The sequence below is a fragment of the Ctenocephalides felis genome, unplaced genomic scaffold (assembly GCF_003426905.1).
Source record: "Ctenocephalides felis isolate EL2017-DRISC unplaced genomic scaffold, ASM342690v1 CF-g0.4_SCAFFOLD_00845, whole genome shotgun sequence".
NCBI lineage: Eukaryota > Metazoa > Arthropoda > Insecta > Siphonaptera > Pulicidae > Ctenocephalides > Ctenocephalides felis.
This window is the reverse complement of record NW_020536999.1, coordinates 33796776-33822029: the sequence shown is the minus strand read 5'-3', so window position 1 is coordinate 33822029 and position 25254 is coordinate 33796776. Positions and strand designations below refer to the sequence as shown.

Below are 25254 nucleotides of genomic sequence, written 5' to 3'. Positions count from 1 at the left end.
TAATAAATGACGGTCAATCCTGTTGTATAGATGACAGGAATATTATTATAACTTAACAACAGTTAGAAATTTAGATATCTTTTATAATACAGAAAATATAAACAAGCAGGTCTATTAAATATTGATTTAAAGAAGCATTTGATATGATGTCACATGAATACCTGTTTCAAGTTCTCCAGAAAATAGCAATACCTGACAAAATCACAAGGTTATAAATGTTTATATAAAAATGCATCATCAAGATTGCAAATAAATGGAAACTTGTCAACAAGTATAAAAATTGAAAGATCAGTAAGACAAGGTTGTCCGTTATCAATGGTAACTTTTTATAATCGGCTTAGATCCCTTGCTGGAACAATTAAGTATACAATTAGAAGGTGAAAAATTAATAAACAAACATATAAAGTACTAGCATATGATGATGATGTATCTATAATCATAAAATCAAATGATGAAGAAAAAAAGACACTGAAATCATAGAATCATACTGTGAATGTTCAGGTGCTAAAATAAACGAAAACAAATCAACATATCTGCCACTTGGTTCAAAATGGAAAGAGAGATACAAATAATATACCAGAAAAATCAGAAAATAAATATTTAGGGATGTTAGTCAGCAACAAATTAAATGTGATGATAAAAAAAATTGGGATAATATTAAATAGTTAAGGATAACTTTGAATATAGAACTCTCCAGGAGACTAAATATAATACAAAAAATATGGCATGTAAATCAGTTTGCTTTATCAAAAGTGTGGTATATTGCACAAGTTTTGCCAATGAAAAAGGTTTACTCACAAAAAATTGAAGCATTGCTAGGGTTTTATATATGGAATGGACACAGACTTCGAATAATAGAAAGCAACTCAAACTAACACAATTAGAAGGAGGTCTGAAACTAATATCAACCAAGGAGAAATGCGAAGCCTTACTCATTAAAAATATGATTAAACAAAAAATGAAAAGCAAGTCAATGGTGATTTTTGCAATTTTGGCAAGAAAATAATAAATTACCGAAAATAATAAAAATGAATGCAAAATTATTAATGAAAATTGTATATGGATCACGGAGAAGCCGAAAACAAAAGAAATTTATAACAAATTACTGGAAAATTTCACTCCTAAAATAATGGAAAAAAAACCACACCATAATTGGAAAAACATATGGAAGAATATAGAAAACAAAAATATTCCTTCAGAATGGAAAACAACAAATTATTTGATAGTAAATGAATGCATTGCAATGAACACAAAACTTTTAGAATAAAAATGAGTAGCACAGAAAAATGTGAAAAATGCAATAAGGAGGAAAATGCCTTACACTATTTAACAGAATGTGGTAAAAAGAAAATTATATGGGATTGGATGAAAACAAAATTAAAAATCTCAAAAATAGATGTAACTGAAGATGACGATAAACTTATCAAAATAGATATACAATATAAATCAAAAGAAGAAAAAGATGTTAAAATTTGGCTGCTATCTGGAATCTTATATAATTTATATCATGGTTTTGAAGAAATAACACTCATTGAGAGGAATTTAAGAGAAAAAAGGAAAGAATATTTTTTGAAAAATAGTTATATAAATCCACTTATGTATAAAATATTGTAAAATAGAATGTATATATTTATTTATGTATAAAATATTGTAAAATAAAAAAAAAAAAAAAAAAATCGACAGCAGAATTTGCAGCAATTTTTATCTAAATTTAAGATAACGTGCGCAACTTATATTTTCCATGACATGACAACTGATCGATATAAAAAATTAACATTTGTTTCGTATTGGAAAGTGCCGATTGTAAACGAACTAGACAAATATGATTTTTAAACATATCTAAAGTATCACAACAAATTATTAGATGTGAAGTTACGAGTATTAAGACCATTTAGATTCACTCATTTTTTGTACCACGAGAATAATTTTATACATCCAGAATCTTCTATTGTATAATAGTTTTATAACTTATTTTGGAATTTTTTTCAGCAGTTTTTAGAACATGTAAACGAACTACAGCATATAAAATGTTAATGTAACACGTGTTTGGCTCAAAAACCAATTATGTTCGAGATAGATTGCGTCTATGCTACAAGTGCAAATTAAAATTTACGAGGAGCCAAAAGTTTCCTAATAGCCTTAATCCAATATACATTGAATAAATTAATTATAAGAAATGCATTTCTTAGTAATAAAATAATCCTTCCCAATAATAATTAACTAATTGTAAGTAATATAGAAATGAATTCAATAATGATTTACAAAATTTATCTTATTTATATACATTAAAATAAGTAACATTTACATAAAAAAATATATACATTAATTGAGACACATACATTACGGGAATTAGTTTATTAGTTGATTAGTTTTATGCAAATGCTTTTTCACAGTTCAAGTTAAAATGGCCATTAAATAAATGGGAATTTTAATATGCTTTGAAATATTATTTTGATTATTAAATATATGAATTAAAAATATAAATTATTTAAATATATAATTTTAATTAAGCTATATAAAATATATTGGTTAACTATATTTAATTATTTTAAAAAAATATAATTGTGATTGCTTAAAAAATCTATGTATTTAGAAAAATTTCTTGCATTTATTTATTTATTTATTAATTTTACAAGCCGTCGGTATAATATTTAATATTATAATAAGGCTTAAGTCAATATTTTATAGGTTTAATATAATTTAATTAATTATTAGCTATTTTATTAGCTAATTTATTTACTATAAACCTATTTATATTTACTTAATTATATATTTTTTTAAATATTACTAGTTTGTTTGTTACAAGTGTTTTTAAAAATTTAATAAGTAATTTTAATAAGCTTTACAATACTTTTACAATATTAACAAATTTTAGGTTATTTTATGATATTTTAACAAATTTAGAAGACTGAATTAATTAGTATTATAGTTTACCCAATTTCAAATAAATCAATTATTATATCCCTGAGAGCGAGTTAAATTTTTGCTTTCCGTCTGCAGATACATGAATGTAAATCATTTTCAAAGAAAATAATCAACTTCCAATGTTTACTGTTGGACATTATCAATCACTATATTGTTTCTGTTTGCGTTATAAATAGACTATACATTCTACACATCTAGTCGCAGATCCCAAAACATTTCACTGCGTCAAAAGTTATTTTATAAAGTTTTATCATAAGAAACAAAAACGTATATTTTTTGAAATTTTTAAATCATTATCAATTAGCCAGTTATTATTGTACATGGATGCGAGTATTTGGACAAATAATATAGAAGATGATTAAAATGTTTAACAAAAGCACATTAACACACATTGTTTGCATTGCATTAAGAGTCGAGAACCTTTGATCCGGGCAACTTGATAAGTGGTAACAAAGTTGAAAAGTGAAACCAAAACAAATTCTGCACAGCACAATTCACGATAGTAAATTAGTTTATTGACAAAATGAGTAGTAAATTATTTAAAATCAGTAACATCCAAATTAAAACTAGTGGTTTATGGTATCGTGCCTTATGGAAAATTGCTAGAACTTCCCGTACCGTAATGAAATATTCGAGGAATATTAAATGTTTTCAAATATATTATTATAAATATTGTAACTTTCATTATTCGTATTTTATAGACAAAATATAAGAGTTTATAAATTGGACGATAGCGTTTATATAAGTTCACATGAAAAGAGAACAGAGAAGTGAAGGAAGGGGAGTAATGAAGGATATGTGCTAGAATTATAATTAAAATCCGAATTAATTTCGTTTTGAAATAAATTGCTTTCCCCAAAGCAATTGCTTCATTAATACAAGCAAAAGGCTTTTTTTAAACATTGAAACGGATGCTGCTATTTTTTGCATATTTAGCTTCATATCTCCGAAACGGCTGAACCTGTCTTTGCCAAAAACTAATCACCACTTCTCCCCATCATTACGAATTCAATGCTTTTTTTAATCATTCAAATCGGATGTTTCGTGCTTTCGAAAACTAGATTTCGATTTTCTACACTATTCGCTCCGTATCATCAAAATGGCTGGATTTGTATTTGCCAAAAACTTATCAGCACGTCTCCCCATCAGTAAAAATCGAATTTTTTTTTTGAATTATTAGAATCGGATGTCCTGTGCTCTCAAAAACTAGTTATTTATAAACTGTTTGCTCCGTATCTCCAAAACGACTGGACCTGTCTTTGTAAAAACTAATCAGCACGTCTCCCCATCAGTAGGAATCGAATGAAATTTTGAATTATTCGAATCGGTTGATCTGTGCATCCGAAATCGTGGACCAAAAATTGTAACCATACATACATACGCACGCACACACGCATACATTTTTTTCTAAGGTATGCCAAAATGTTCGGAAACCTTCGAAACGTATAGATATGCAAAATTTTTCATTTTCGATTTTTGGACGATTTACCCTACGGGAAGTTGAGATATTATTATCTACCATATATAATAAATCTTACGGTTGAGGTCCTTAAAATTAGCTAGAAAGTCAAAATTTAATACGAAAAATATTTACCGGCATTATTGATGTGCTTACTAGACCAAGTTTAACATTTCACTAAATTAGTAATGTTAAAGACACTCAAAAATAACGCATAATTTCTCTAGAAAATTATACCTTGAACGAAGGAAAAAGACTATATATATAAGAGTAAAATTATAAGCAAAATCAATTATTTTCAAAATTATTGCCAGAGAATTCGAAACCGAAAAAATCAACAGACAACGGATGTGTAAACCTTGTTTAGAATTTATACGCGAAAATGATTTACATCAACATTTTTGTGAATAAAGATATTCAGGCATTGTATACAAATACCGGTATACATACTTAACTGAACACATTATTTTATCTCGCCGTGCAAATAACAACTATTTAAAAATAACTAGTGGCCGATTTCGCAACGAATCTCTTCAGTATAAAGTTACAAAATGTGAGTGAAATAACTTACCTAATTAGTCCACAGATATTATTAAAAGATATTGAAGATTACTAAAAATCTGAACGCATTATTTCACGAAAAATCATCATAATCTAACAATATACGTCCACCACGAGGGAAGAATAATTTCAAACTGACACGCATTGTGCAAGATTTTTTATCTGACTGACAGATCAGAGTGAAGTTGGCATACAGCGCCATCTTGCAAGAAAAAGCTGCAAGTTTTGCAAGTAATACTATATTACAACCCATAGATGACACACATGGTGTCTGTTATATATTTGTTATTGATCTGATACGTGATTGATTTATATGACATACTAATATGTAATTACAATAATTTTGACATGTAATTAATATTTTAAATAATACTTTTAACCTGAGCTATTACGCCTATTAATCGAGTGATTAAAACAAAATATGTGAAATAAAAATAATGAATATAATATGACAGCGATAGAAATTGTTTCTGTATAATACTTCTTTATGCATTGCATTTAGGAAAATAACAGGTAATTTATAATACTACTTCTAAAATATTCTACGCTTTTCCCCTATTTTTTATATTTTGTGGAACTGCAGTTTCTTTTTATAATTTTTCCTATACCCTCAAACTGTTTGCTTTACTTTTTTATTAGTCTGTTTTTATTTCTAGTCATGTCTGTCAGCGGCAAAAGAAAAGAAATCTATAAATATTTGGCACCATGGCCATTATATTCTATGAATTGGAGTGTGAGGCCGGATAAAAGATTTCGCTTGGCACTAGGTAGTTTTGTAGAGGAATACAATAACAAAGTACAAATTGTATCCCTAGATGAGGACACGAGTGAATTCAGTGCTAAAAGGTTAGAGAAGAACAATAATAATAATCTCAAACTTATTCCATTTAAAAAATCCCAATTTTTTGTATTGTAATATATTCACAAATAATCAGAATTGGTATGATGATTTGAAACGCCCTATTAATAATAGTAATTCATTATAGTATTTGTTTCATTATAAATAAAATTATTCACAGCACATTTGACCACCCATATCCAACAACAAAAATTATGTGGATACCTGATTCCAAAGGCGTATTTCCTGATTTGTTAGCTACAAGTGGTAAGTTTCTTTGACTATGTAAATATTTCAAGAGTACCATAAGTTATAATAATTGATGAAACGTCTGTTCTAGGTGATTATTTGCGAGTTTGGAGAGCTGGTGAACCAGACACAAGATTAGAATGTGTATTAAACAATAATAAAAATAGTGATTTTTGTGCACCTTTAACATCATTTGACTGGAACGAAGTAGACCCAAATTTAGTTGGTACTTCTTCAATCGACACAACATGTACAATATGGGGTCTTGAAACTGGCCAGGTAAGTTTATTGTGATATCTAAATATGCTCTTTATACCGTAATGTTTTAATTTATCATAATAAAATATTTTTAATATTCCTAGGTTTTAGGCCGGGTTAATTTGGTCGCAGGTCATGTAAAAACTCAATTAATAGCTCACGATAAGGTAAAAATAAAAGCTTTCATATAAAAGAACAATGAACCATATTACCTTATTATATCTTTTGATTTCCAGGAAGTGTATGATATAGCATTCAGTAGGGCTGGTGGAGGACGAGATATGTTTGCTTCTGTAGGCGCAGATGGTTCTGTGAGAATGTTTGATTTGAGGCATCTAGAGCATTCAACAATTATATATGAGGTAAAATTCTATATAAATTTCTTATATAATATAATTTAAATTATTGAGATTTGCATTATTTTTACCTTAGGATCCTGCACATACACCATTGTTACGATTGGCTTGGAATAAACAAGATCCAAATTATTTGGGCACTGTAGCAATGGATGCCTGTGAAGTTGTTATTTTAGACGTCAGAGTCCCGTGTACACCTGTTGCAAGACTTAGCAATCACAGAGCTTGTGTAAACGGCATAGCATGGGCTCCACACAGGTTAATGATTTTTATGACATCAACAGTATTTTTAAAATATTTAATGAGAAATTGCTAATCTGTATTGCATTAATTATTACAGTTCTTGCCATATCTGTACTGCTGGTGATGACCACCAGGCTTTAATATGGGATATACAGCAAATGCCTAGAGCAATAGAGGATCCTATTTTGGCCTATACTGCTGCTGAAGGTGAAGTTAATCAAATACAATGGGGTGCCACTCAACCAGATTGGATAGCAATTTGTTATAACAAAGCTTGTGAAATACTTAGAGTTTAAAATAGTTTTTATGTGCAAGCTAGGCCTGATGATGATTTTATTATAACATATTAATTTTATACAAATTAAGAACAGAAAATACTTGAGACCTAATAATGATAAACATTTAAAAATGATGACACCTATTTACAAAGTGAATAAACTTGCCTAACAAAGTTTAAACTTTGATTGTTATGAATTTAATTGTTCTTGTCTTCTAAGGATGGTAATCATTTGCATTTATAAATACTGTTCAATTGTGTAGATGCCGTGACTAAATCTTTTTTTGATATTAGTACAATTGAGAATTCTTGTAAAAAGAATTTTCTTGTATCAATTATGTGGTTTTATTAATATTTTAAATTAATTGCCTAATGATAAAATGTTTTATGCATTTAATGCAATAAAAATCTGAATTTTATAAAGAATAGAAATATTATGTAAATTTTTTTAACGTTTTACCAATTTTTATATATTATACTTAGCAAATAATCATGTGACAAACAATTCAACCCTAAATTTTAATTGCAGAGTTTTATATATTTTAACAATTTTATTAATAATAGCAATCCTAGTAATTAAATTATTAATCTGTAACATATAGAATATAAGTCTAATTTATTGTGAAATTTTGTAGTGCATCTTTTATAATAAAATTAATTTCATAAAACTGTCTGAATTATTTTTTACTTAATTTTAATATGTATAGTATACCACGAGAGGTATATAATGTGAGGTAAGCCAGAACCAGTTACATTATATAAATATCAAATTTTCAATTATTTAAAATCGGTTTTATTTTCACTGTTATTGTATTTGTATTAGGACAATATAATAAACGTCGAAGATTTATTCACAAGATATGTTTCATTTTTTTTTTGTAACGCCGGCAATTGATAGTGGGGACGAAATTCTTCAGACAATTTAGCCTTCAAGTAACTGGAAAGACCGCGATGGTTTCTTTTCAGCCTAGTTTATATAAGTGTGTTCAAAAAGCGAATTTACGTCTTGGTATTTATATTTGCTGAAACTAAAACCAGTTTAAAAATAGGATTAAATTAAAAATAAATCCTTGTTTCAAATATAATTAAAAGCATTTGCATAAACAGTGTTTAGTTTAAAATAAATTTGAACTATCTAGATAAGATTATATGACTATGAAAGACTACTAAATTCACTTCTAGTGACATGATTTTATGAAATTACTTAATTAGTATTATCTACAAATAAGGCGAAAAAATTGAATAGAATAAATTTAGTACAACGTTTTTACTAATTTAAAGTTTGTTGACCGAATACTATTAGAAACATAAAAAACAATAATATTTGGAGAATAATTTGTCAAGTTTATGTTTGTCACGATCCAGTAGATAATTACCGTAATTGAATAATTATTAGAAAATTATGTTCATGATATTTATATATTTTAAACACGGCTCTTAACGAAAATAAATAGCAACAAATTTAAAGACCAATTAAAAAAAGATTTTTTTAATTTAGCTACAAATCATGTGAATTGATTTACAAACTTTACACATAGTTTTTCAAGATATTCAATTGCTTAGTAAAATTCTGAATGGCAAATACATTTCATAGCTTGATAACAATATTTGTGTCGCATAATATTTTTATTCGGTTATATATAAACTTTACATTCGTATCTATATGTGAAAATTTACATATTTAACACTTGCTTAACAATTGTTTGCTTGATAATTAAGTGTCCAACGCAAACTAAACAATAGCCTTATCATTTCTTTAATTTGAGAGCACAAATATAATTTCCCGTGTCATATAGCATTTTTTGCTGAAAGAGTTTACTTCCAAAATTATTGGGAACAGTTTTAACCCTTGAAAATGTCAGAACAGTGGGAAAACAATGAATCCATTAAATTGCTGAGAGAATATTTGCAGATACCAAGTGTTCATCCAGATGTTGATTATGGTGAGTATTTTAAAACGTTTTTAAAAAATTCTAAACAATTTTAGTAATAAGAGTTAAACACGTATGCATTTATTTAACATAAAGAATATACTAGACAATGTTCTGTCCCTTGATCTTTCATGCTAAAAAATTATTGATGTACCAGACGATTACTTCAACCATTAAAAAATGCTTTCAGAACCTTGTGTAATATTTCTAAAGAAAGTAGCAGATTCAATAGGATTGAGATTTTCTGTCTACAGATGCCATCCAAAAAAACCTGTGGTCATAATGACCTGGCCGGGAGCCAATCCAATTTTGCCAGCAATTCTATTAAACTCTCACATGGATGTTGTACCAGTATCTGAGGTACTAATCTATATGCAAATGCCATAAAAAAATCGAAAATCATGATGATAAATAAAAAAAAGTATTTATTTAGAATTAGTTGGTATTTGTTTCAGTTTGTAAACATGAAAACATTTTGTTGAACCACAAAAAGAACTAGGTATCAATTATGAATCTTGTTTGTAAATTTTTTGGAATGGAATATTATTTGATATAATTTAAATTTATTATTTGTTCTCGCATGTAAATTGAATTACAACCGAGCAGAAATTTTTATTTAGGTTTTGTTTAGGCCCCTTTGTATTTGGAATCATTAATCAGAAATTTTACAAAAATGATTTCAGGATAGTTGGATCTATCCTCCATTTGAAGCACACATAGATGATTCTGGAAAAATATATGCACGAGGATCGCAGGATATGAAATCAATAGCTATACAGTTTATAGAAGCTGTGCGTGAAATGAAAGAAGCCGAAGTCGTTCTTCAGAGAACAGTACATTTAAGCTTTGTTCCGGGTAAATCAACCTCAATTATTATTATTATTTCTACAGAACAAAATAACCTAAATTATGTAGCTAGTCCATTCACCTTTCAAATTATTTTCATATTTTCCAGACTCCATTTCTGAGTAATATATAATAAGTATATGAGTCTCTATATTATATTGACCCTAAAAATTAAAAATAACATATTTTCCCACATTGGGATAATATAATAATTTCATAATTAGATAAAATTTGATTTGATTCAGATGAAGAAATTGGTGGTGCATTAGGAATGAAACTCTTCGTACAAAGCGATGCTTTTCGAGCTCTCAATGTAGGTTTTTGCATGGATGAAGGCGATCCAAGCACTGAAGACCATTATGATGTTTATTATGATGAAAAAGTATTGTGGAGTAAGTAGATGGAAAGATTACTTGTTAAATTATATTTTAGTTTATTAAAACGCATACGGAATATGAAGTAGTTACTCAAATAAAAATGCAAAATGCAGTTTTATATAAGTGATCATAACCATTATCATCGTATAAAAATAAAAATATTTAAAACAATTACTTCAAATAAAATAAAATCTGAATTATTTTGGATATACAAAAAAAAAGTTGAAACAAAAAATATTTTTTTTCCAAAATCAATTATTTTGTTAAGACAAGCAAAAAGTTCTTTGAATCATTCAAATCGGACGCTTAGTTCTCTCAAAAAGTGCCATTTTTTACACATTTAGCTCCGTATCTTCGAAATGGCTGGGCCTGCCTTTACCAAAAACTAATAAACACTTCTCCCAATCATTACTAATTGAATGCTTTTTAGATAATTCAGATCGGTTACTCCGTTCTCTCAAAAACTCGATTTCTATTTTCTGCACTCTTTTCTCTGTATCTACGAAACGGCTGGACCTGCCTTTGCCAAAAACTAATCAGCTCTTCTCCCTATCAATAGGAGTATATAGGAATATTAGGAATATTAGGATATAAGAGTATTAGGAATAAATAAACAAGATATCTATGAAAAGGGTATGGGCGTGTTTCCATACAGAATTGGCCCCACCCTGGTATTTGAATTATTTTGATGCCATTTTATAGGTATTTTCGAGAAAATTCGATATACCAAATTTCAAATCCGTAGCTCATCATTTGGCCGAGATATCAGTGAAAACATGTGAAAGTGGCCCTTTTTTTCAAACTCACTTTTTGTCGGAAATATGAGAGATATCGAAAAACAGTTTACGTCATTCTATTTGTACTGATCTTGTCTATATTATTTATAATGAATAATGTTAAAAAATTGTCATTTACTGGATGAAAAGTTGAAAATAAGTTTTTATTTGAAATTTTCGACCAGTACGGTTAATTTGACTACTTTCTAAATAGCATCATTTTAAAGCCTGTATATTTTACTTTTATTATCCAAAATTATATTTAAATCGAAGTGGAACTTTTTATAAAAAGTTGAAAAAACCGAAGGTAGTACACGCGGAACCCGTAGAATATCCGTGTAAGTAGCGTCTCTCAATAGCAAACCAGTGCACATTGCGCTTGGCGCGCATCGGAACATATTCTATATAAAGGTAATACTTATTTAAAAAATAAAACTAGATATATACATTTGTGATTTTTATATTCATATATTTATGTATATAATTATTGCGGTTATATATTTATATACAATGTTTTTTTTTTGAAATCATACCTAAAACTTTATTTGCTTTTTATATTTTATATTTTATATTGTTACTGTATATTATTTTATATTGTTACTGTATATTATTTTATAACGATAGAAATACATAAATAAATAGTCACTATATTTACCATAGTAATATGGAAGTTATTAAGACTACACTATATTTACCACAGTTACGAAGTTATTAAGACACTTTTAATCGTAGTCGCTATCATTGTTAATAGAAACTGTAGTTCTTTCTGTTATAAATATTATGTCTTTTATATTTATATTTTGTGTGTACAAAATAATGATGCATTCAACCATTCTATAAATAATATAGACAAGATCAGTACAAATAGAATGACGTAAACTGTTTTTCGATATCTCTCATATTTCCGACAAAAAGTGAGTTTGAAAAAAGGGGCCACTTTCACATGTTTTCACTGATATCTCGGCCAAATGATGAGCTACGGATTTGAAATTTGGTATATCAAATTTTCTCGAAAATACCTATAAAATGGCATCAAAATAATTTAAATACCAGGGTGGGGCCAATTCTGTATGGAAACACGCCCAGACCCTTTCAGAGCAGAAACAAGTGAATTCGAATAACAAAGAACAATGAACAATTCAATATGATTCCGTATCTTGTTTTTGCAAACAAATGCACAAGATATAATGCAGAAAACGACAAATCTAATTCTATTTATGTGCTTGCCTATTTGTTTCAATTATTTAAGAGCATCCTGTTTGCATGAAACATACAACCATTTTCAATGATTCCAAAACTACTAGAATATCCTAGATTTTCCTAATATAGAATATCCTAATGAATTTGACCAGAAAATATTCTAAAACGTTTATTTATCAGGCATAGAAATAACATGCAACGGCCAACCAGGACATGGAAGCAGCCTGCAACCAGACACAGCGGCTGAGAAAGCGCGCCTGGTGATTGACAAATTTACTGATTTCCGAAATGAGCAAAGAGAAAAGGAATTCATGGAAGCCACTTCAGTTAATCTGACAATATTGCAGGTAGGTGCAACAGTATTGATTGCTATAAGATACATATTTTAGAAGGGAAAAAATGAATGGGATTATATATTTTAAACAAATGAAAATAAAAATATTAGTACGAATAATATTATTAACTTTTATTTTTATTTGCAGGGTGGAGTCCAATCTAATGTTATTCCTGATAAAATTAAATTAGGTTTCGACGTACGCGTTGCAGTTAATCAAGATCATGACGAAATGGAAGCACTGGTATGAATACAGAAAACATCGAAATAATTGATTATCAATAACAATTAATAATCAGTGTTTGTTTGAACAATACATTGAAATTATGCAAATAATTAAAACAATAAAGTATTCATCAATTATTTAAAACAATGAACTTAAATATACTGATGAAATCAATAAATTGTCAATATTGAATAAAGCGCTAGATCTAATATCCACTATTGTTATAAGAAGCCTTTGTTTCTCGTAAAGATAATAATAATATAAGTTTATTTAGCAACTTTTAATTACTAAATTGATAAAATTGACAACATAATATGATAAAAACAGTTAATATCAAATTTACAAGTCTCTACTTTTAGATCAGAAAATGGTGTGAAGAAGCTGGTGAAAATGTAAATTTAGAATTTAAAATAAAAGACCCTTACGTTCAACCCACGGTCCTGGACGAGACCAACAAATTCTGGGTCGCTTATAAACAGGCCACTGATGAATTGTAAGAACAAATATTACATTGAAAAATATTATTTATAAATTATATTAATATTATAGAGAAATCATATTATAATATAATTAATATAATATTTTTAATTTTATAGAGAAATGACACTCGTGCATAAAATATGTCCTGGAGTTTCGGACAGCAGATATTTGCGTCAGGTAATAAACAATAGTAATAACGATTAAAAAGTTGTTTTTATGATATTGTGCTTATTAAAGTTGAATTGTATTTTTAATATTTATAACAACTGTTAATTATTATTTTCAGCTGAATATTCCAGCAATTGGCATGTCGCCAATTAATCGCACCGAGTATTTATTGCATGATCATAACGAGTACATAGAAGCTGAAACGTTCTTAAAAGGAATCCAAATTTTTAAACGGATCATCGAAAATGTTGCTAATGTTCTTTAATTTAAGAAAACAAAAATAGCCCTATTTAATCATGTTAAATTAGATATCAATGATAATATAAAATATGTATCATATGCATGAATATATTAAATTAATATTGATGAATTTATGTTTATTGTTTTATTGCAAGAACTCAAAAATATTTAAATTCAGAAGCAAAGTAAATTATAATGATAATAAATAGAAATCATAACATGAAAAATTTGATTCAATAATATGAAATTGATTGAAAAAATAGAAATTTAAGAAATGAAATTTCATATTAAGTAACACCTCATTAACGATGATAAAAATCGTATGATAAAGCATTAGATCTATAACAAACAACGCGATAATAATTGTAATAAATATTTGAATTTCACATAAACAATTTTCCATGTCATATCAATTTTATCTGAGAACGTTATCTACCGCAAAACCACCAATGAGATTTATAGCAAAAGCCGCAAATGTTATATGATTTTGGTATCTCTTCTAAATATATTCAAAATAGTGTTAATTATTTTGACACAAAAAACAATAAATTAATGGTGCATGGCATCTTGTCTTAAGGCAAATTGCTGAAACTTCCCGTACCGAAAACCGAATTATAAAAAAAAATTTGATTGAATTTTGATTTATTTTGAAAATTTTGAACATTTTTTAAACAATTGCGCTGCATAGCTGATTTGATGTCGAAATATCAAAGCGCGTGAGCGCTGCGTAGTCGTCTAACATGTAAATATTGGGACAGAACCGATATAAATGTACACAACTTTTGTACTTGTTATTATAATCTTTATAAAATATCTGTTAATTCGATATACATATTTGTAATGTTCATTTTTTACCGCCAAATTGCATTATTTTTCACTTTTTTTATTGGATCTCCGGAAACGCTGGACCTGCTTATCAAAAATTTCACCAGTTGTTTATTTCATCAATACAAGTAAAATGTTTTCTGAATTATTTAAATCGGACGCTCCGTTATCTCAAAAACTGATATAACATTTTTGGCCTTTGCCAAAAACTAATCGGCACGTCTCCTTATTAGTAGGAATCAATAGATTGTTCTTTTTTGAATTATTGAAATCGGTTGATCCGTGTTCGCAAAATCGTCAACGAAAATTTGTTTCCGCACACACACAAACACATATAACCATTTTTTTTAAAGGTATGCAAAATGTTCAGAAACCTTCGAAACGTAAATATATATAAAAATTTTCATTTTCATTTTTTTGCGTTTACTATTATTTACCATATGGGAAGTTAATAAATAAAATAATAATGATAATAACAAAACGTTCTCATAAAAATAAGCTTGATTTTAATTTTGCACACTAGATGAGAGTAACTAAGTTAATTTTTTTGACAAAACATTGAGGAAAAAAATGAAAGTTACATCGTGATTAATAAAACAATTTTGTGAAAACATTTTCAGCTGTTTTAGAACATTTTTTCTTATACCACTTTTATATCTAATTAATTAATATAATTATTATTGACAAAAATAATTATGTCTTTATAAATTAAAAGTGTTTATTCATGTTTTTTAATTACTTAAATTATTTTCTCTAAGTAAAACAAATCGAATCGTAATGAGATTTTTTCTCTCTAAACGTTTTGAGATTCTGTGTAATCAATTGTCAACATAAAGCCACGTGACACACTCACAGCTGATAAAAGCGTCAACTCTCACACACGTTGATCATTGTTACATCAGCCTAGCGAAGTGATAGTTTTTATTTTTATTAAATAAAATATAAATTAAATAACAATATTAAATTAAAAACAAATTAAAATGACGAGTCCTGACGATGCTTTGGCAGTAGCTAATTTTCGGGAATATTTACAAATACCGAGTGTACAGCCGAATATAGACTATGGTTCGACTTTTATTTACATTACTATAAATATGAAAAAAACTAAAAATAACTGAAAGTATTTTTTCATATAATCTTCCTACGATAATATTTTATTATATAAAGTTTTAAAAAAAGTATATTTTAATTCATCACTATGGATATTATTTTCATAGAATGTAGGTCAGATATAAATATTAATTAGTGAGATAATATAAAAATAAATAAAATTGAATTATCATGTATTTTATTTATTTTTATCTTGCTTTCTTGCAAATTCCAAATAAAAGATTAAAGATGCACTAGATATATATATATATATATGTAATATTTTTGCAGCCCAACCGTCGAATTAAAAAAAAAGATTAAATACAAAATTATTTATTCCATTATATATATATATATATATATATATATATATATATCTGGTGCATATATAAACAATATTTTTATATAGATAATCTTGTAAGTTTTAAACCAGAGATATATATTTATACATACATATATATATATATATATATATATATATATATATATATATATATATATATATGTTATGAAATTCGTGTGATTTGAATTACTCATATGAGATCCATGAGCCTAATGATATTTAGACTTTCATATAGATTATATATATTGAATTTCTCAGAGCCATGTGTGAAATTTCTACAAAAGCAGGCTGCCTCTTTGAATTTGCCTATCCAGGTTCATTATTGTGTACCAAAAAAGCCAATTGTTATTATAACATGGCCCGGTCAAGATCCAACTTTACCATCTGTTATGCTTAATTCTCACATGGATGTTGTTCCTGTTTTTGAGGTATATTAAATCCATTTTCTACAATGTGTTAAAATTTAAATTCAATAAATGTAAATTTTTGTATTATATATTTATAGGATTTCTGGACTTATCCACCTTTCTCGGCTCATGTAGATGAAAGTGGAAAAATATATGCTCGTGGATCTCAAGATATGAAATGTGTTGGTATTCAATTTATAGAAGCAGTACGAAGACTTAAGAACGAAGGAGTTACTTTGAAAAGAACTATTCATATAAGTTTTGTACCAGGTATCATTAAAAAAAAAAAAAAAACGAATCTGAAAATAGTAATTTAAACGTTTCTTTTTATTTCGAAAGATGAGGAAATTGGTGGACATGAAGGCATGGGATTGTTTGTTAAGACAAGAGAATTTCAAAACTTGAATGTTGGTGTTTCATTAGACGAAGGCATGGCTAGTGCCAATGAAATTTATCCATTATTTTATGGAGAAAGAAGTCTTTGGCGTAAAAACTATTTATTAATGTATATTTTTGAAATGCAAAATCTATTAAACTGTAAGTAAATATTTTTTAGATGTTCATATTCATTGTCATGGTGATCCTGGTCATGGATCTTTGATATTGGAAAATACTGCAGGAGAAAAAATGAGGTACATAATGGACAAGTTCTTCGATATGAGAAAGGAACAAGAGGACATATTGAAACAGAATCCTAGTTATAAATTAGGAGATGTTACAACTATCAATTTAACAATTTTAAAGGTAATATACATATGACAGTAACTTTTTATTTTAAATAATCTTTCATTTCAATGCTTCATTGGATCTTTGAGCAGAGGTGATTATTATTGTGAACAGTAATTAAATTATAGTTGTACTATGTATTATGATAATTTTTGTTGCACATATAGGGTGGAGTACAAAGTAATGTTATCCCTGAAGTTTTGACGGCAGTTTTTGATATACGTATTACACCATCCTTAGACCACAAGGAATTGGAAGAAAAGGTAATAAAATACTTTTAAAAATAATGTATGATATATATATATATATATATATATATATATATATATATATATATTTTGTAGAGTTTCGAACAAGAATCCAAAAATAATACAAAATAAAAAACAAGAAAAGTTTTTAAAAAAACAATTTCTTTATTTAATTATTTGTTTATTGTCGACGTTTCGGAACTAGGTACGTTCCATCTTCAGGACATCTGTCAAGAAACGTGATCTTGATGAGATTTTTGCAAACAATATGTTTAGGAAAAGAAAATAGATTTTTCTTAAATAATGAATTAAATTGTAAAAAATATAATAATGTACAGAAATATGATAATATGTTCAAAATAAAAATGATAAAAATAAATGAGTGGATTATCAAAACAGGATATTAAACATAATAGAAAATTTTTTTGAAAGTTATGGAAATTTTTTAAGAAAAGGTTAATGACAAAGTTGAATTAATTACCTGTATGTTTGAATATTTATTAGCACTTTTTCACTAAACAAGCTTTTTTAACAAAAATGATTTTGTGAGTTAACAGTTGTTAAAAAAAGCTTGTTTAGTGAAAAAGTGCTAACAAATATTCAAACATACAGGTAATTAATTCAACTTTGTCATTAACCTTTTCTTAAAAAATTTCCATAACTTTCAAAAAAAATTTCTATTATGTTTAATATCCTGTTTTGATAATCCACTCATTTATTTTTATCATTTTTATTTTGAACATATTATCATATTTCTGTACATTATTATATTTTTTACAATTTAATTCATTATTTAAGAAAAATCTATTTTCTTTTCCTAAACATATTGTTTGCAAAAATCTCATCAAGATCATGTTTCTTGACAGATGTCCTGAAGATGGAACGTACCTAGTTCCGAAACGTCGACAATAAACAAATAATTAAATAAAGAAATTGTTTTTTTAAAAACTTTTCTTGTTTTTTATTTTGTATTATTTTTGGATTCTTGTTCGAAACTCTACAAAATATACACAAATCCAAGACTCTACCATTCAATATATATATATATATATATATATATATATATATATATATATATATATATATATATATGAGCAGATACGAAAATGGTGCAAAGAAGCTGGCAAGGATGTTGAAATAGAATTTGAACAAAAAGAACCACTGATAGCAAACACTGAACTGAATGAAAGCAATAAATTTTGGACAGCATTTAAAAGAGCTACTGATGAAATGTAATTTGCAAATAGCAAATATAATGCAATTGACATATTTTTCATTGTGTTTCAAATATTTTTAGGGGACTTGTTCTTGAACCACAAGTTTTTCCAGCTGCAACAGATAGCAGATATATAAGAGAAGTAATATAATTATAAATTTCTATATCGTTTATGTTTGTAAACAATAATTGGTAAAAGGGCTAGCATTATATGTTTGCAAAAACTGCTTCAATACATATGATTTGATCTCTTTTTACTAGCAAATATAGTTTTACGCATGTGGTATATAAACTTCGAATCCCATAAAAATAAAATAATTTATTTTGATTCAAATTAATAGATTGGACTGCCGGCTTTTGGTTTTTCTCCCATGAATAACACGCCAGTATTGCTGCATGACCATGATGAATATTTAGATACAGAAACTTTCCTTCGAGGTATCACAATATTCAAGAAAATTATTCAAAATGTTTCTAATGCTGAATAAATTCTAGAAATAAGACCAAAAAAATTTATAAATATGTTTTGATTTTTAAATTTTATATTTTGTTATCTAACTTGATATCAATTTTTATCTGTATATAAATACAATAAAATTGTACACAGGACAGTGTAATTATTTGATCACTTCTGAAGTGTCCAAAATGATTAAAAAATGTTCTACATATTATTAGGTAACCTTTCTTATGGCATCTTTGATTTAACTATCACATTCGTTATACTATCTAAAATTAGATCTATCCAACTTTTGGTCCTTTTATAAATATATTTTTAAATCTAGTGAATTGTAATTCAGTGATTATAACATTCATAATTAAATATTGACTATCATTTGGATCTGCATATGTATGCGTTACTGCAACATGTTTATGCAACCAGCTCGACTCTGGACCCCCCATGGGAACACGCATGTCAATTTTCATTCTCCTAGTTACTTGTAATAATTTTTCTTCAATTTTATCTTTTAGTTCATCTAAACCCAATAGTCTTTTAGCAGAAATTGGTAGAATTTTTTCCTCAATATTATCTGTATCTTCTGGACAAAGATCTATTTTATTAGCAACAGTAATCATGTTATTCAAAAGTTTTTCGCTTTCTGGATTATGTAAAAGTAGCCTTTCTAATGTTTTTTCAACATGGGCTTTTTGAAAAGTTCGAGCAGGGTGAGACCAATCTTGAACATGTACTATCACATCCTAAAATTATTATACGACTTTGCATTCTTCATAATTCAGTCAACAAAACGAAATATTCAGAATATTTTCATTGGACGCAATTTAGCTAGTTTCATTTATATTCAAACTAAGCATTAAAAAAAAACCCATTCATATTTTCATACACACAAAAAAAAATTCAAAAACTTACAGCAATCATAGCATCTTCAAGCGTGGCTTGAAAACATTCCAATAGATTAGTTGGAATATCAGACATAAATCCTATAGTATCCATGTATATAACTTTCAAATTTCCTGGTAAAATTCCAGCATGTGCCGTTATGTCTAATGTAGCAAATAATTTATCTTGGGGTGTCAATGAATCACTCCCAGTCAATGCTTTTATTAGGCACGTTTTTCCTGAAAAATAAACATAATGAAAATGTTTGATAAAAACTAAAACATTCAGAGAAAACAAATAATTACCAGCATTAGTATAGCCAACAACTGCAATAGTAGGAAAATTTAATTGCAACCTCTGCTTTCGTAATAAATGTCTGAAATAAATTAAAGAATCAATTAATGATATTTTTAAAATAACTAACTCCTTTTTACAATATTAATTACCTATGTTGCCTAACTTTCTGCAGAGCTCTGCTCAATTTAGCTTCTCGTCCATTCAGTCGATGATGTAAATCTGTTAAATCACCAACATAATCATTTGGATCAATATCCCTAACATGAGACCATACATAGGGTAACTCAGCCATAGCAACCTGATATAATTGCATAAGATTGTAATAAATTTCTATTCTACAAAAGACAAATAATATAATTTATTTGGTACTCACCTGCAATTGTGCTTCCTTACTTACTGCATGCAATCTCAGAATTTGTAGGACCATTGAATATCTATCCAAAATGGGCAACCTCAACATTTTTTCAAGATAACGTTTTTGAACATATTTCAAAGTACCTATGCTTATAAAAACTGAAGTCACCTTAAAAATAAGAAAAACTCTATTATACACATAAATTTAATAAGCTTTATTACAAAATAGTTTACCTTATTTTGTTGCTTTTGAAATTTTTGTATCAGCTCTTGCAATTCTTTCATTTTTCCTTTGCCAAAAAGTGTATGTTTCTTTAAGGTCTCCAAAGGCACAGTTATCTATAACAAGACTTTGATATAAAATATTGATAAATTTTAGGTACTTAATTCTCACCTTACCTTGTGTGCAACACTCCATTCTGGTATTGAATTCACTAAAGCAACAGCTTCCGATAATTTCAATTCTGGCGATTCATCTGATTTAGATGGTCCCCATTTTACATAAGGTTGAATAACAAAACAATTATTAGAAGCTGTTCTTCTTGTTAATAAATCAGATGTCATGGCTTCATATTCACTGAAAATATCACAAATAATTAAAAAGATTTTATATAACCACGAGCACATTTATAAATTTATAAATACATTAATTGACGACACATCAATTTTTATATATTTGCATGTGTGAAGAAAGGCATTTTTAAGAACACTTACCTGTCATGGATAATTTCCTGCTCTTGTTCATCTTCTTCATCATCATTATCTATTATATATTTTTTATTTAATAACCTACTAACACTAAACTTTCTTATATGTAATGGCGGTACGCAAAGCACAGGTTTTGGAGCCCAAAACTGAGACCAATTTAGCAAAACAAATGCTCTTTTAAACATTATGTTCTTTAGATTCCACTTTGCAACTTATATCATTTTTCAATTTCTGTCCTAGTCTGTATTTATTGAACGACTGAACCCCGTAAGTTGCTACAGAAGCTACCAAGCATGCTACAACTACACTTCCTCTTAATTTATATGGCAGACGTTTGAGATATGGTTTTTGAGCAAAATATGTTCCTGAAAGAACTGTTAAAACAGACTATTAATAAATAATCGATGTAAATTAGATCAAAGTAATTTTGACATTGGCAGCACATAAATCCTCACCAATTGCATATGCAGAAAGCCCGGTAAGAAATGATCTTACCCTTAATTCTAGGTTAGAATCAGACCCCATAAGATACCGATAACTTAATTGGTTGCTGTTAATGATAATCATACTGGAGAAATAAATTATTTTTGTGAAATTACATAAATAGTACTTTATACTGAAAGATCATGCAAACTAAACACATACCACGTTTTGAGATTGTTGTGTAAAACTTAAATATAGGTTATTCTAGTTATTTTTATACAGTTGTACCTATAGATCTTTTAATTTTTATAACCTAATTATTTACCTTTAATTAAGATTAATTAATTACGAAAGCTTTGTCCTTGATCTTTATCACAAATTTCAATTCATTTTTATTCTTTGAACTGTCAAATATTGTACTGTCATAAAATGTGTTGTTAACTTCAGATAATTACCGCACATTTCAAAATTAAAACTACCAACGTCCACATTTTAAAAATGAACTACAGGGGCGCATGGGGCGCATGGCATCGTATCTTAGGGCAAATTGCTGGAACTTCCCCTACCGTAATTGAACATTCGAGAAATAAAAATAATCAGTCAACAAAAATGCCTATGAATAAATATTATAAAAACTAGAATTTTCATTAGAAATTATAGAATAATGTAGGTGGCTACATGCTCGAGTAAGCGAGGCCAATAAAAAAAGAAGAACTATACAAAGATGAAAAGTATTAAAAAAATTAAAAAAAAAAAAAATACAGGCGTGGGATTCGAACCCGATCAGTTTTGACCTTTTTTATCAACTAACGAAATTATAGTAATCACACGCAACGCAAGCCCAGACAGCACAAGACATGCCAGGGAATGTCCCACTTGTCCTCACAATCTCCTAATATCGCGATATCCTATGAATATCCTATGAATATGCAACGGGACGTCTCAAAACCAAAGGACTCGAGCAGGTATAACGCTCGATTCACGAACATGTCGCTCTCGTACGCGCACGGCTTGAGACCTCGAAACGTATATGTTTGTCCCTTTCTCTTTCGTCGCGTCGGTTTTGCGCCCTTAAGGTTAGCGTCATCAAACAGACGCTTCGAATTATCATAGTTTTTGGGTAATTGAGTAATAATAGTGAAAATTTTATTTTGTTCTATATAATTATATGAGCGTGTGTTATAAATAATTAATATTATCGATCAAAATACTCTAAAATTGTGTAATAATAGTGGAAATTTTATGTGTTCTATATAATTATATGTGCGTGTGTGTTATAAATATTGCAGCCAACATATTGAAAAGGGGGCAGATATAAACGATGGTAATTAAAGCTTTCTGTATACTGTTATTTGAAATACTATGTTACTAGTACAAATAGAATTTTTAATTTAATGCTGACATTTCTACCCTGCCAGCTTTCCAGCAACCATGCCTAATTTTGTATCAAATGCTGTGTTTGAAAGAGGATTGAGAAAGAAGAAATGCTCTCCACTATGTTTGTTGGAGGAGTTTCAACTTGTGGAGGCTATATTTCTGAGCAAAAATATCAAAACACAATTGGTAATCAAAAGTTTATATAGATTTATTTTTATTTGTTAACTTTATCATATACTAAGCAAACTTTCTCTTTATATTCTGTATTTAGCCATCAGAGTCCAGCTATGAAAATCCATTTTTGATGATGGTTTGGACAAAGAATTTTGCTAGGGACGAGGAAAGGGCAAAAATAAATTTTGTGATCTAGTGCCTTGCGATGTCATCACAGGTAATTTATATATCTTATACTTATGATGTGTTGTAAATTATGAATTAAACTAATATATAATTAATTCCAGGAATTGCTTTGAAAAATTTGCCGCATGAGACATAGTTTACTGTTTCAGAGGTTGCAAAAAGCTGGCTGCGATGTGCCAATAAATATTATACAAGGTATTTTTGTGAGATGTGTACTATATGTTTTCCTATTTACAAAAAAATCATGATTATTGACTGGTTAGTTGTATCAATGTTAGTGCAAAATTTGTGCTGTGTACACATTTTTAGATGTAAAAAACCAAGTTTAATATTCACTCGTAATGACATCAAATTGTGTCGATATATTTGGAATTAGAGATTATTTTATAAATCTCTGTCTATTTTGATTGATGTATCGCTCTTAAAGAACTTACTCATATATATATATATATATACATATATATGCATTTATTCATTTGTTTTCTATTTCAGGAGAGAAAATCAACCATGAACTAGGATTGAATGCCGAATTAATTATATTTTTAATATTGTAAAATAAGTTATTTTGAATTAAAGTTGTATATATTAAATTTTGTTATAAAATTATCTCAGGATTTTGTTATTTTGTAATAAAAGTTTACTTTGTGAAATTGTGTTCTTTTATTTTATTTTTAATCCAAATTTATTTTCATCTAAAAAGTAAAAAACAATTCCATAATTATATCCTATTCATGTCCGGTTTATGTCCGGAATATCCCGCGCGGGATATCCTACAGAACGTCCCATAGGTGCGACATATTAACATGTTTCGGATAAGGTCAGGATAAGCGGGATATCCGTAAGGCTATCGCAGGGACAATGAATGTCCGCGCGTGGATATCCTGTGGACATTCTCCGGGATGTCTTGTGTTGTCTGGGAGTCTAGGATCTAATCGGATTTTTTGCACTTTTTGCTCTGTATCTACTAAACGGCTGGACCTGCCTATACCAAAAACTAATCAGTTGTCTCCACATCAATACGAATCGAATGCTTTTTGAATAATTTAATTCGGCCGATTTGTTCTCTCAGAACCTACCATTTTTTGCACTTTTTGCTCCGTATCTTCGAAACGGCTAGACCTGTCTTCGCCAAAAACTAATCAGCACGTCTCCTTATCAATACAAATCGGATTATTCAAATCGGTTGATCGGTGTTCCCGATATCATCGACGAAAATTTGTATCCGCACACAACACACACACGTACATCCATTTTTTCTAAGGTATGCCAAAATATTCAGAAACCTTTGAAACGTAAATTTATATAAAAATTTCCATTTTCAATTTTTTTGCGATTGCTATAACTTACCCCATGGGAAGTTAATTAATAACATTTTCATATTTTTCATATTTTAATAATCTTTGACGGAATAGCTAATTAATTTTTACTCTTGTTTAGAGGTATGTTAATTATCATCATATAACGACTTACATTAGCATTAATAATTATTGTATCCATAGTAATAGTAACAATTGATTGATTTATTATTCATGTTGAATCATTATGTTATTTGACGTTCTATGTTTTATTATTGATGCTATTTATAATTGACGTGTATCAATAATAAAAAAAACTTAAAACTAATAAATTGCCAGAATTATCAAATGCAAATTTACACGTTTTACGAATTAAATGCAAACCAAAATTAACTTTTATGTAAATCTTTATTTTCATATAACAAATTGAAACTTGAACAAATAATATTAAATAATGATTTTAGTAATAGTACATAGCAAAATGTTTTTGATTAGATTTATGAGTT

General features: G+C 28.0%; 4 protein-coding genes across 8 annotated transcripts; 3 read left to right on the top strand and 1 right to left on the bottom strand.

The window, feature by feature from the left end:
• The first annotated feature begins 5341 nt into the window (after nt 1-5341).
• LOC113385132 (DDB1- and CUL4-associated factor 7) lies at nt 5342-7291 on the top strand. The gene is made up of 8 exons (XM_026622947.1): nt 5342-5458; nt 5602-5791; nt 5965-6050; nt 6124-6311; nt 6395-6457; nt 6527-6652; nt 6723-6904; nt 6987-7291. Exons 2-8 carry the CDS (start codon nt 5604-5606, stop codon nt 7183-7185), a joined length of 1032 nt encoding a protein of 343 aa, XP_026478732.1. The 5' UTR covers nt 5342-5458; nt 5602-5603; the 3' UTR covers nt 7186-7291.
• A 1730-nt stretch (nt 7292-9021) lies between these two features.
• LOC113382642 (aminoacylase-1A-like) lies at nt 9022-13769 on the top strand. Its single transcript, XM_026620895.1, has 9 exons — nt 9022-9109; nt 9288-9457; nt 9781-9952; nt 10189-10335; nt 12477-12643; nt 12779-12874; nt 13216-13349; nt 13453-13513; nt 13623-13769. The coding sequence occupies exons 1-9, from the start codon at nt 9022-9024 to the stop codon at nt 13767-13769; spliced, it is 1182 nt and encodes a 393-aa protein (XP_026476680.1).
• Nucleotides 13770-15478: 1709 nt separating this feature from the next.
• On the top strand, nt 15479-19200 carry LOC113374886 (aminoacylase-1-like). Of its 2 annotated transcripts, none has more exons than XM_026614854.1 (9): nt 15479-15634; nt 16260-16429; nt 16507-16678; nt 16748-16894; nt 16965-17152; nt 17302-17397; nt 18478-18614; nt 18680-18740; nt 18940-19200. In XM_026614854.1, the coding sequence occupies exons 1-9, from the start codon at nt 15550-15552 to the stop codon at nt 19084-19086; spliced, it is 1203 nt and encodes a 400-aa protein (XP_026470639.1). In that variant the 5' UTR covers nt 15479-15549; the 3' UTR covers nt 19087-19200. The 2 variants fall into 2 exon arrangements, with proteins under 2 accessions (XP_026470639.1, XP_026470632.1); XM_026614847.1 differs by having other exon boundaries at nt 15480-15634; nt 18481-18614.
• A 62-nt stretch (nt 19201-19262) lies between these two features.
• LOC113377376 (putative GTP-binding protein 6) lies at nt 19263-22172 on the bottom strand. Of its 4 annotated transcripts, none has more exons than XM_026617686.1 (10): nt 22042-22133; nt 21749-21861; nt 21300-21667; nt 20985-21162; nt 20820-20924; nt 20605-20754; nt 20381-20529; nt 20240-20310; nt 19965-20173; nt 19263-19795 (listed from the first exon to the last, which is right to left on the bottom strand). In XM_026617686.1, exons 3-10 carry the CDS (start codon nt 21476-21478, stop codon nt 19337-19339), a joined length of 1500 nt encoding a protein of 499 aa, XP_026473471.1. In that variant the 5' UTR covers nt 21479-21667; nt 21749-21861; nt 22042-22133; the 3' UTR covers nt 19263-19336. The 4 variants fall into 4 exon arrangements, with proteins under 4 accessions (XP_026473471.1, XP_026473480.1, XP_026473463.1 ...); XM_026617695.1 differs by having other exon boundaries at nt 21749-21843; nt 22042-22075; XM_026617678.1 differs by lacking the exon at nt 22042-22133 and adding an exon at nt 21939-22025.
• Between the last annotated feature and the right edge of the window lie 3082 nt (nt 22173-25254).

Bases quoted from the DNA above. Each gene is read 5' to 3' on its own strand.
- LOC113382642 (XM_026620895.1), top strand. From the start codon at position 9,022: ATGTCAGAACAGTGGGAAAACAATGAATCCATTAAATTGCTGAGAGAA. The intron at 12,875-13,215 runs GTATGAATACAG...CTCTACTTTTAG, and splicing joins ATGACGAAATGGAAGCACTG to ATCAGAAAATGGTGTGAAGA. The intron at 13,514-13,622 runs GTAATAAACAAT...TATTATTTTCAG, and splicing joins ACAGCAGATATTTGCGTCAG to CTGAATATTCCAGCAATTGG.
- LOC113385132 (XM_026622947.1), top strand. From the start codon at position 5,604: ATGTCTGTCAGCGGCAAAAGAAAAGAAATCTATAAATATTTGGCACCA. The intron at 6,051-6,123 runs GTAAGTTTCTTT...CGTCTGTTCTAG, and splicing joins TGATTTGTTAGCTACAAGTG to GTGATTATTTGCGAGTTTGG. The intron at 6,653-6,722 runs GTAAAATTCTAT...TTTTTACCTTAG, and splicing joins ATTCAACAATTATATATGAG to GATCCTGCACATACACCATT.
- LOC113374886 (XM_026614854.1), top strand. From the start codon at position 15,550: ATGACGAGTCCTGACGATGCTTTGGCAGTAGCTAATTTTCGGGAATAT. The intron at 16,895-16,964 runs GTAAAAACTATT...AATATTTTTTAG, and splicing joins TGGAGAAAGAAGTCTTTGGC to ATGTTCATATTCATTGTCAT. The intron at 18,615-18,679 runs GTAATTTGCAAA...AAATATTTTTAG, and splicing joins AAAAGAGCTACTGATGAAAT to GGGACTTGTTCTTGAACCAC.
- LOC113377376 (XM_026617705.1), bottom strand. From the start codon at position 21,478: ATGTTTAAAAGAGCATTTGTTTTGCTAAATTGGTCTCAGTTTTGGGCT. The intron at 20,755-20,819 runs GTAAACTATTTT...CTTATTTTTAAG, and splicing joins TTCAAAAGCAACAAAATAAG to GTGACTTCAGTTTTTATAAG. The intron at 19,796-19,964 runs GTAAGTTTTTGA...TAATAATTTTAG, and splicing joins TTGAAGATGCTATGATTGCT to GATGTGATAGTACATGTTCA.